The sequence below is a fragment of the Hevea brasiliensis genome, unplaced genomic scaffold (assembly GCF_030052815.1).
Source record: "Hevea brasiliensis isolate MT/VB/25A 57/8 unplaced genomic scaffold, ASM3005281v1 Scaf5, whole genome shotgun sequence".
In the NCBI taxonomy this organism is placed as follows: Eukaryota; Viridiplantae; Streptophyta; class Magnoliopsida; order Malpighiales; family Euphorbiaceae; genus Hevea; species Hevea brasiliensis.
The window spans coordinates 1,382,625-1,394,927 of record NW_026615028.1 but is presented as its reverse complement, the minus strand read 5'-3'; the positions used below and the strand labels follow the sequence as shown (position 1 = coordinate 1,394,927).

Below are 12,303 nucleotides of genomic sequence, written 5' to 3'. Positions count from 1 at the left end.
CTGTTCATATGCCTCATTATTATCACATTTAGGTAATTTCTTATACCATTTCCTTTTTCTCTTCACTGCCTTTTGTACTTCCTCATTCCATCACCATTTCTCTTTTGAGGGTGGTCCATGTCCTTTAGACTCTCCAAGTACTTTTCTAGCTACTTCTCTAATCTTTTATACCATCTGTATCCACATATCATTGGCCTCCATATTTAGCTTTCATGCTTCAGACTCGAGAAGCTCATTTTTGAACTTCACTTGCTTTACTCCTTTGAACTCCCACCACTTTGTTCGAGTTACATTATTTCTTGTAACCTTACTTGAATTGTTCATAAACTTGACATCCAATACCACTAACCGATGTTGACTTGTTAAAACCTCTCTTGGAATAACCTTGCAATCCTTGCATAGAGCTCTATTTATCTTCCTAGTTAAGAGGAAGTCGATTTGGCCTCTATGTTGTCCACTTTTGAAAGTTACTAAATGTGACTCTCTTTTTATAAAGTAGGTATTTACTAGTATTAGGTCGTATGCCATAGCAAAATCCATGATACTTTTTCCCTCCTCATTTCGACTGCCAAATCCAAAGCCTCCATGAACAATCTCATAGCCTTGCCTATCACTTCCCACATGTCCATTCAAATCTCCACCAATGAAAATATTCGCTTCATTTTGTATGCTTTGCATTAAATAATCCATATCTTCCCAAAACCTTTGTTTACTCTCACTATCTAGTCCTATTTGTGGGGTATAAGCACTAATTACATTTATTGTTTTTTCTTTTAGTACTAGCTTTACCAGTATAATTCTATCTCCAACTCTTTTCACAGCTATTACAGCATTTTTCAATGTCTTGTCTATGATTATACCCACTCCGTTCTTATTTCTCTCATTTCCGGTAAACCACAGTTTGTACGTTGAATTACCCACTTCCTTGCTTTTCTCTCCTACCTATTTAGTCTCCTGAATGCAAGCAATATTCACCATTCTTCTTTCCAAGGCATCCACAAGCTCCATTAATTTTCCTGTAAGTGATCTAACATTCCAAGTACCAACCCTGATCCTCCTCCTATCTTGTTTCTTCCTAATTGGTCTCCTTTTATGATATCTTCTATTGTTTTCTATGTCTATCTTATGTTCTGTTTCACTATTTGTTCTACTATCTATCCTATGGACTAACTTTTTTACCCACACCCGTCCATGATGTGGGAACCCTTGCTCACTTAACACCACACTCGAACGCCGGCATGACGCATAGCTTTCGGTGAACGCCCTACACCCTTGCATATTTTTCATTACACCCGGGCTCCGATGTAGCGCGTCGTTAGTAGAGGACATCCCACGTTTATATCATTTGAATCCATATTATAAGGTGTGACGAAATTTTTACGCTGATTGTCACCTACCGCAACCCTCCTTCTTTATCCGGGCTTGGGATCAGCTAAGCGCAAACTACTTAGGCGGAGTTTTCAATCAGATTAGATACTCATAAAAATTTAATATGTTGTTATCACTATGCATGTATGTGATTTGTCAGAAGTTGTATGAAATCTAACAACTTGGACAAATGTTTTCCTAAGAACGAAATGAGACCTTCAATTCATACGCTTTGGATAAGAGCGGAAGCTAACAAAGCATGACTCTAGATTTATGCTTGAAGCACTTGATTACTGTTGTAATAGAATATTAATTAATTTAATAATATATTTTAAATTATATGAGAATAAATTAAGCATGTCACATCAACGATACTGGTAGTTTTAAAGAACAATTTAATGCCTAATAAATTAAGCTTTATTATAATGAAAATGAAAATATTTTGTTTATGAAATTATTTTTTATTATTTTTGTATTAAAAAAACTTTATTTTTTTTTAAATTAAATTAAAATTTTCTCTATAATTTTTTTAAATATAATTATATATATTTATATATAATTAAGATCATGAATATATATATATATATATATATATATATATATATATATTATAATTTAATATCATTTTTATTTCTTAATTTTTAATAATTTTAATTATAAATTATCTTATAATTAAAAATATATTATATAATATATTAAATATTAATAATTACCTTTAAAATTTAAACTTTTTAAAATTGAAATTCAAATTAAATTTAAATTGAAATAAATTAAATTTAAAATATTAAAAAATTAAATTGAAATCGTATTAAAATTTTAATTTAATTCCGATACCCCCTCGCCTGAGCGCAGATCGCACATGTCAGATTTTGGGCAGGATTTATGTTCCCGCCAAAATCATATCCGCCGAGGGGAAAAAAACGGCTGGAGAGAATTGATTAAACTATATCAAATAATCCGATTGTATCCATTTAACGCTCGAGCTGAATTCCCAATCTTTCTATGGATTATCACAGCATTAAGAACGATCACACCGGTAACTCTCTCCTCTTTTATTTATTTCTTTCCTTTTTAGCCTCTCATTTTCTGTTTGTTTCTCGAGAATACACAACAATTAATAACGTGATTGAACTCAAATATTGTAACGTTTCTCGTTTTATGCGGCCTTAAAAGTTAAAATCCATGAACGAGGATTCTTGGTGCCCAATTAGGAGCGTTTGGCTAACTTTATTTGAGTTTTAGAATCATAAGGTTTTCCTTTCCATGGAAATTTCCACTCTTTCTCAGCAACCCAACAGAGCTGAAGTTTTGCTGGGTTCATAGGTGTTGAATCAGTAGCTTTTGATAGGGTTTTGGGTTTTGAGAAGATGGCATGAAATTGAGGAGCTTGATATAAAAGTCTGTCTCTCCCAAAATACAAGAGGATTTTAATTATTTATTTCTGGTTTTTGTTTGGGGTGGCAGAAGGATTTGCTTGAGATGTTGTGTAATTATGTATGTGCGCAAACATAAAAATGTGAATGTTATATCACTTATTAAATAATGTATTGGATTGAATATGCATTATACAGGAGCATGTTGAAAAAATGTGATGAGAGAGAAAGTGCATGTTCGTGGGGTGCCCGGAATATTGGGGACATGCTAGACCCACTTGTATATATAGGAGCTTTGAATAGTAGCAAAATATCATTGCGTGTAAGAGATGCATAATATGACCTGAAAAGGACAAGAAAAAAAAAAGGAAATGGTAATAAATGGCATACCATATTAATGATAAATTATGTAAGAATAGCACTTACAGAAGAAGATGGTATGCTTCTACTTGTCGTGTTTATTTTTTGACAAATGCTATATCAATAGTGAATTCTCCATTGCATTGATTGACTTCTATATATTGCTGAGTCATTGGACTTTCTTCAGACGCATATAGGGCATTAAAGGCAGCCCTTTTGAGGTTTAAAGATTTATAGTTAGTAATAAGTTATAGTTAATAATTCTCTTGAATTCATCTTTTTATCTAACTTCTGTGAATCTATTGCCTATGCTGTGCCAATATAATTATTGAGTTTTTATCTTCTGTGCCTGCTTTGACTAGAAATTTTTCACATTTTCCTTTGCACCACATGAAGTATTTTGCCAGCAAGAGCACTAGTTTGCTGGAAAGTTGAAATGGCATAATGAGAGAGGATAAGTATTGTATTTCTTATGGGATCCCCTCCAATTTATAGAACCAGTTGTGAAAATAAACAGATTTATAATTGATGCTTTGATCTAGCAAGCCATGTACCTTTTCGGCTATGAGTATGATGTAAGCATGAAAGAAAACTTCAGCTTATTTAACTAGATGATATGACAAAATGGGTCTTAACCAACTCTCAGTACTGTGCACTTAGATACTCTCGCACACCTCCTTGCCTTGGTTGTGAATATTGGCCTATCGGTTTCTACAGGAGATGCATTAAGTGCCTAAGGGAAGTTTGAGCAATAAGTCAATGATGTGCTGATCTTTTCCTAAGCATTTTTAATATTATACTATCCAAGAACTAGGTGTGTGTGCATGTGGTTTAGCTCCCAAAACATTAGTTTCATAATTTCATTTGATGTTCATTTTAGGAAGTCGTGGACAAATCATGATGCGCAACATTAACAGTACTCCATATGGTCATAGTTCTGGGGCCCCAAGAGTGTCTTTGCTAGAAGAACCTTATGCAAAGGATGAATTGGACATTAATTTTCAAATCCACAGCATGGAAAAAGAGGCATACTGTTCTGTTTTGAGGGCTTTCAATGCCCAATCTGATCTCCTTTCCTGGGTATTTTTTTCATCACTCAAAATCTTCCTATTTATGTCTCTTTTTAGCGTATTAATTGTCTGCATCTTTTATGAGCTATTTTTATTATCACCTACTATGATTGATCTTGTTTGTCCCTCTAAGATCCTCTTACATTTACAGGGTAAGAAGTGGCTCATTACGGAGCTGCGGAAGGAACTTAATGTCACAGATTCTGAACATGGTCGATTGCTTGTGAAAATTAATTCAGACAAATCAATACAAAGGATAATGTAACACCCTCACTGTAGCAATTCCATACATTCTACTGTTCCGGTGACTAATGTCGGTCTGGACAGATAGAATATCTAGAAAAATATTTAGACTAGAGTGAGAAATTATAAATAACTCAAATATTGATAAGAAAAATTTAGAAAAAATTTAAGAAATAAAATACAACCAAGTTAAATGAGCCGGTGCCCTAGTGATGGGTAACCTAGTGGGAAGTTGCGGTCTTTGCAGCTAGGAGCCCTAAACCCGAGAGAAAATTCATAAAATAATTTTTAGAGTCATTGAGGTTTCTATGACATTAGAATGCCAAGAAAAGACTTAAAAAAATTTTTAGATCGGTACAGACAGTTTTGACTCCTTAAGCCAAACGGCAGGCATTTTGGTCATTTCGTATTCGGAGATAATTTTTGACCGACTTGTCCAGTTAAGTAAATAATTATTATGACATAAAATGTAAATAAATATTGCTAAAAATTTAATTGAAAATGAGTAAAAAAGAAAAGGAAAGAAAAATGAAAGAAATTGGGAATTATGACATCACATGATGTCATTAAGAAGGCCTCCACCAATCACAACACAACAAGCATATTTAAAGTTATTAAAAAGAGATAAAATGGGATTAAATGAAATAAAAATCTGCATCTCATCTCCTTCATTCAGCCGTTTCTCCCTTCTTTCTCCTCACACCATTTTCATGCAAACTTCTCACTAGAAATTCTCTTGAAAAATCACTATAAAACCTCACCCTCTCTTCACAAAAAATTTTCCTTACCACTAGAGCTAGACTTGGGCAGCCATTAAAAGAAGAGAAAGTGAAGGAAAGTGAAGGGTAGAAATTCATCAAAGAGGTTAGTGCTAATTTTCTTGCTTCCACTCTTTTCTAAGCATGAATTTAAGTTGAGTTAAGTTGAAAATTTAATGAAAAATGAATTAAATATGCATGAACTTGCTCCATGAAATTTTGGCAGCCTTAGGGTACCTAGGGTTTCATCAATTTGATTTCATAATAGTTATGTATGGCTGTCATTGAACATGATTTTGGTGTTTTAAATTCATGGATTGTATGTATATAGAGAATTGAAATTGTTGGAGTTAGGGTTTGAGCACCAAAATTTGGATTTTGTTTATGTATTGGTGAAAAGAGGTTGTGATGGTCAATTAGTGACCATTTGGTCATGTTTGAGTACGAAATTGAGTGAATGGTGCCAAGGGAATTGAGGTTATATATGCTGTCTAGTGTGCATTGTAGGTCTGGATGTGAGTCCAGCATGTTTGGGCAGCTGTAACTTGAGTTGTGTAGGTTCAATTGGTGCAAGGCCAATTGGACATGAAATTAGACACATAATGGCATAACTTTGATAAAGGAAACCTGTCCAGAAAACAAACTTAGGATGCCATAAAAATTGACCAAATCCAAGTAACACACATTCTGCTTGGGCAAAATGACCAAATGAACAATGTTCATTCATTTGGTCATAACTCAGTGTAGAAAGGTCCAATTGACCTAAAATTTATATCAATGAAAAGCTGAGGCAATTTAGAACAACTTTCATGTAGAATACAAACTCAAATTCTGGACTTAACTAAATGAAATTGCTAGCCAAAATTGGATTACCAAATCTAGCAGAATCAAAAAATGCCTAGAAATTCTGGGTAAAAGCAATCCGACCAGTTATAGTGAAATAACCATAACTTGAGGTAGAAAACTCCAAATGGGGTGATTCAAAATGTGAAATGTAACTAGACACAATAAAGAACAACTTTGATTAAGAACACTTGGTCAAATTCTCACTATAGAATGGCCTAATGGAACAGTGAATTCTAGCACCCAAAAATGAAATTTTTGATTTATTTTCCATTGATTAGAAGTATGGATTAGCAACTAATGCCAATACTTTTGGAAACCAAAATGTGGTAAATCTATGTGATTAAAACTCATGTAACTATTATATATGAGAAAGTCAATATATTGACTTAAATGACCAAATAAATAGTAACCTTATATATTAAGTACAAATATTCAAGAAATAACTTTGTAATATGCCCTAGTAGGCCTAATGTGATTGGTTTGGATAGGTTGGCATGCCAATAGGGTTCTGATAGCAGTACTGCGTATGATGTATGGCTCCATGCCATTATGTGATATGAAAGCCTATGGCTATACTGATTATGATGTTATACTTAGCTTTATGCCTTATTGCTTTCATGGCTTATTAGCCATTCTATCTGCAAACAGGGAGAAACATTGTGACCGATGGTGTGACGGCCCGAGGTACCTGGTACCCAGTGCTAGTTTACCCGTTTATCCAGTCCGGTCAATTTGTATAGGTTCCTTGGGCATGGAAAAGTATAAATGTAATTGAATTGATTATTAAAGGAAGTAAGGAGATTAAATATCAAGATAAAGAATAAGAATGATTACAATAAAATGAAGCTCAAAATCATCAAGAAAACGATTAATAAAATGTTAGAAAGAATTGAAATGAATTGGACTGATGAAAAAAAAAAGTTATCTATTATTGAATGCACTGAGAACTTTAATTATTATGAAATAATTTAAGATAACCTAGAAGGTATTGAATTAAATGATACAAAAAGATTAATAATAGAAATATAATTTAAATAAAAGTTACAAATGTACCTTGCATAATAATATTAAGTTAAGAATAATGCTATTAGAATATTAGTAAATTGTATATTCTTACTGTAACCTTATGAACTAAGCACCTCCAAAGAGGACTAAATTAGAAAAAAAAAAAGATATTAAATTTTAGAAACCTTATTGAAGCATAATTAGATCTAAATTATCTGAGCTATGTTGTATTTCCATCTGTATTTAGTATATTATTTTCTTTGTTATATTATTGCACCACTAAGCAGAAATGCTTAGCGCGATGGATTTGTTTCCCTCGCGCAGGTACTGAAGGTAAAGCCCAGCGAATACTAAACAGAGATTTTGGAGTTCTGATCTGCAGTAGTGTCTAAAGTATTCGAGGTTGTCATCTCCTCAGCAATCCATGTAGATAGGGCCCATATAGGTCATAATTTGTATGTTGTATAAAATGCATAGTTATAGTATTGTAATGTAAATTATGAAAATATAATTAATAGGTATGTGATGTAAATTAATAAGTCAGTTAATTCATATGTGATTAAATTGTATATCATGTACATTAATGGAAATTTGAAATTTTTGATATATGAAATGAGCATGAATGATAATGTATGGAAATGAATGTGAAATTGAATTATATAGAGAATATTTGAACTGATCAGATGATTATGATTAATATGGATGAGATTTTTATTTGTAAAATATTATTGAATTTTCAAGCAGGTGAATAGTGAAAATGCATTAAACGTTAATAAAATAGGGGAAACTCCGTTAGTTTTTCCGTCGAAAAATAATTGATATTAAATTAAACGAATTCAAAATTATTAAAAGAATAAAGTAAGATAAGGTAGGGTGCTCCGGCACCGAATGTAGCACACCTTGCTCGGCTACACTGTAGTCGGGTGAGAGGTGTTACAGATAAGGTGTTTGTAATTCTCTTGTTTTCTATTGTATATTGTCCTCTCCTTGTTGAATTGTTTTGATATCTATGATTATTCAACATGTGTATGATCTCCTCACTGCTTTTCCATATTCAATGCAGGGAATTGCAGAAACATGCTCATGAATCACTCTCTGGTAAATTGAATTATTCTGGCCTTGTTGATTCAGTAGACAATACTCCCCCGAAAAAGAGGAGGCCTTTTTGTCCTCCTCCTTCGAAGTCTCAGAAATATGTACTACATCACCAGCCTTCTTTGGCAACTGTCGACACCATATTTTGGCCGATCACCGAAGTTAATGAACTTTGAAAATCGACCTCTAACTGACATTCTTCGATTACAAGTAACTTGGTCAGGAAATAAACCGATCCCGCATCTAATCGAATGCTTTCTGATCTCTCAACAAAGGAGATCACACCAATATCAAGTCTCCATGCCATCCAATCTCATTTCCGATCTCTTGTCAAAGGAGATCAAACCAATATCAGGTCTCCGTGCCATCCAGTTTTATTTTCGATCTCTCCTTTATAAATATTGTGGAAAATCGTTTAATAAAGTTAAGGTTTCAGTTCGACTTAATGGTGTTTCCGATCTTAAGTGTTTAAATCAAGTTTCCAATTTTAATGATCTAAAGTTCTATCCGGTGTTTGGTCTTGGCTTAGGCCAATCTCATGGTTACAATGTTCTTCCGACCTCTTATACTTAGATTAATAATTGCTTTTAAGTTCGATGTCCTAATACATTCAAACAATCAAGCACTCAGACAATTTGGATACTTTCCGATCTCATCAAGAAATCGAACAAAAGGGATTTCATTTCATATCATAATAAAGGTTACAAGTCATTTGGCTGGAGGGTCACCGCCAGCCTGTTCTCCAGGTACATTGACATTTCTCTCAGTCTCTCTCTCTCTCTCTCTCTCGGTTTCCTCCTCGCTCTCCTCTTCATCTTGAGGAGCCAGATCCACCATCCACGAGAAGTCTTCCCCAGGATAACGCCTCTTGAGCTCAGCCAGAAGATCGTTGTGGGCATTCACATAAGCACCAGCTTCCCTTGCCACAGCCTCTTCTTCTTTCGCTTTGATTTCTTTGGTAAGGCGAGCAACATCGGCAGTTCGGAGCGCCCGAGCTTCTCTAAGTTCACGAGCCTGTTCGGCCAACTTATCCTCATAGGATTTCATCCGACCTTCGATTTCAGCAATATAGTCATGGGCGGATGAAAGTTGGGCTTAGGCAGAAGCTGCGTCCTGGATCGCTTTTGGAATTTCTTGCCTCAGAAGATGAGCCTTTTCCCTGATTATATGCTGATTCACCAGGCTCTCTACGCTCAAACTCATCGTCTAAGTCAGGAGATCGTCAATGCTACCCGGGGTCAACCTGTTCCGATCTTCCTGGAGGCAGATGGAAGCTCCCAGAACTTTGGCAAAGCCCGGATTCTCCTGAACTGATCGGTTCTTCTCTAAGGAATGAATGAGGATCTGGGCACCTCGAGACAGGATCCTCACAGTAGGTTGAGAAGGCCCACCTTCCGCACTAGAAGGAATAGGTGGAGGTGGTGGTTCTTCTTGTCGAGAGGGAGAAGGAACTATCTCTACTTCTGGGGCCGGTTGTCCCGAAGGTCGGGACGAGTCTCCCGACGCTTCTCCTGAATCTCGCCTTGGAGTCTATGATATCGCGGCGATCTTCATTTCTCGTACCTTCCTGGAGACCTCCCTCTTTCGCTTCCGGCTCTCTCTTAAAGCATCGCCGCCCGCCATACATGCACAAAAAAAAGTCAGTGAGTTGGCTAAGGTTCAGAGATCAGAGATATAGAAGGTACCAGGGCCGAGGTCAGAGAGCTGAAGCTCGTATTCTTCATCGGTGATTAGCCGCATCATCCAATACTTCAGTTCGGCCATCACCGCGTCAAAGCAAGAGAACTTCTGGGTGGACGCCTGAGACTTCAACTCTTTCACCACGGCGTCTTCGTCCTTATTTAGAATGATCTTTTTTGGGATCGGAGCGACCAGATGTTGCCAACTCCGTGGAATGCCCTCAAAGCCGTTCTGAATTTTGCTTCTCAAAATGAAGAACAGATTTTTTCAATTCTTCAATGAAGAGGGGAGATCAATAAAGAGAGAACAATGGGGTTTAGCTTGGAAGAACCAGAACTCATCATTCTTCCTGCGAGCGAGCCTATGTAGCTCGGCAAAGACTTTGGCCATGGGTTCCAGTCCGTTAGCTCGGCAGAGGCCCCGGAAGGCTATTAGAGTTCGCCAGGAGTTCGGATGTACTTGGGCTACAGAGACATGGTGGAATTTTAGAACGCCTTTGTAAAATTCGTCCAAGGGAAAATGGAGCCTGGCCTTCAGTTGCTCTTCATACACCATGATGAGATCGCCCTCATCAAAGAAATGGTCGGCCCGATGATCGCCATGGCATTTGATCAGTTCAAAGGAGTCGATCCGCAGATTGTACTCCTGGCTTATAGATTGGAGATCGATTTCCCTCAGAACTGAAGGTAGCTCATCAATGGGCAAGTTGTCTCTCCTTAAAGATCCCCCTCGCCTCGGTTTGGCAGCCAGACCGGTTACCGGAATGAGGGCCGTGCTGGTTTGACCACCCGATCTGATTATGTCGCCCTCTCTCGAGGTCCACGAAACGTGGACAGAAGATGGGCTCGCAGCTTCTTGACCCTCTGCGCCGCTCATTTTCAGTGAAATAAAAGAAGTTTTAACTAAGAAAAGGATTAAAAACCTTACCGGAGTGTGATCGGTGCCGGAAAAACTTGAAGAAACGAGAGAATTTTGAAATCGCTTACAGAGTGCTGAAAATAACATAAGATAACAACTGACTGACCCTCCTCCTATTTATACCCGTCTGAGCATTTAATGCTCATGAAGTCTCAAACGGCGCTTCCGTTAGCGGAATCGACCCGCTTTCTTGACACGTCGCGGGAAAGTTCCAGAAACACAATAACAAAATCGAATAAAATGAGATTGGCTAGTGAGGGTTATCGGATTGTGCGAATTTTTAAGGCCGCAGATCGGCTAATGACGATTTAGTTAGAGATCAAATCGGATATGCACATCAGAGATCAGAAAATAACCAATGTAATAATTAAATAATAACCTTCAAATAAAATTTCATTTCATTTTCAAAAGGTCAGATTACATCATTTGGGCGATCTCAAGAGATCGGATTACATCATTAAACCTTCAAAGGTCAGATTACATCATTTGAGCGATCTCTAAAGATCGGCACTACATCCTACCTAGTAAGGACCTATGTCAAAGCCTAGTCTTGTGGCTGAATCAAAAGATGTGTTTGATCAGAAAGCCAGCCATAGGCATTGGATAGATGTGCAGCTCAGATAGAGTGACTATGACTCTCATGATGGTGAGTGGAGTCATCGTCAATGTCATCGACCAGAACCGAGATGCAGTCGGGACGCCCGATGTGGTGAGGAGCTAAATGAACTTCAAGAGACAGTCACCAATATTAAGATGGAAATTAGTAGTCCTCTCGCCTGAAATCGGTTCACCGATTATATCGGTAGACCAATTCAAGATCGACACGATCGACATTTTCGATCTTGATCGATAAATTAGTCCGGTTCTCTCACTGTCATCAGATGTGGTTCTCATGATTCTCCGATCACCGGGATCATAAATTTTCAGTCGAGGAGCAAAGAGAACAGTCGAAAAAAGATAAAAAACGGTCACCATGGCCGGAATTGTTACCGGAGAAACTAGAACGGGAGAAATGGAAAATGGAAGGAGGAGAAATGAAATGTGGAAGAGTTTCCCCGCTGAGGCATATATATATAGGGCCTGAGCATTTATTGCATACGAAAACCAAAGCGGATGCATCGGTAACCGAAGAATTAAATGCTTTGACTAAGGCAGGTCGGGTAAAGAAGAAAGTTCTAGAAGGGGAGAGTTCGGGGAGAGGGGCCCGATATGAGAGATCGGAAAAGGGTCATAATAGAGAGATCGGAAAAGGGTCATAATAAAGAGATCGGAAGGAATAAGAGATCAGAAAGTACGAAAAGGATGAGATGACTTCCAATAACTCTCTACATAATCAGAGCCGAGGTAGTTAAAGCGTTGCAGGCGTGATCAAATCTTCACCGCACGCCTCATTTGCAGAATCGCCCACATTGCTGACAGACGCCAAAAACAGTTATGACAGTTCTGTACATCACAATCCCCACCGTTGATTATACTTGCAAGGACGAACTCGGAGCCCTTGGATCAAAAACAGACGACAGGTCCGACGCCTTTTATTCCCAGCCCTCGGATCCATCTTGTAAGGCAGGATCCTGAGCCGTTGGATTA

At 37.1% G+C, this 12,303-nt stretch overlaps 1 protein-coding gene across 1 annotated transcript; it reads left to right on the top strand.

The window, feature by feature from the left end:
* Positions 1 to 2,251: 2,251 nt before the first annotated feature.
* LOC131177475 (protein EMSY-LIKE 4-like) lies at positions 2,252 to 7,581 on the top strand. The gene is made up of 3 exons (XM_058142489.1): positions 2,252 to 2,404; positions 3,982 to 4,181; positions 7,348 to 7,581. The coding sequence occupies exons 1-3, from the start codon at positions 2,371 to 2,373 to the stop codon at positions 7,375 to 7,377; spliced, it is 264 nt and encodes an 87-aa protein (XP_057998472.1). The 5' UTR covers positions 2,252 to 2,370; the 3' UTR covers positions 7,378 to 7,581.
* Positions 7,582 to 12,303: the final 4,722 nt, after the last annotated feature.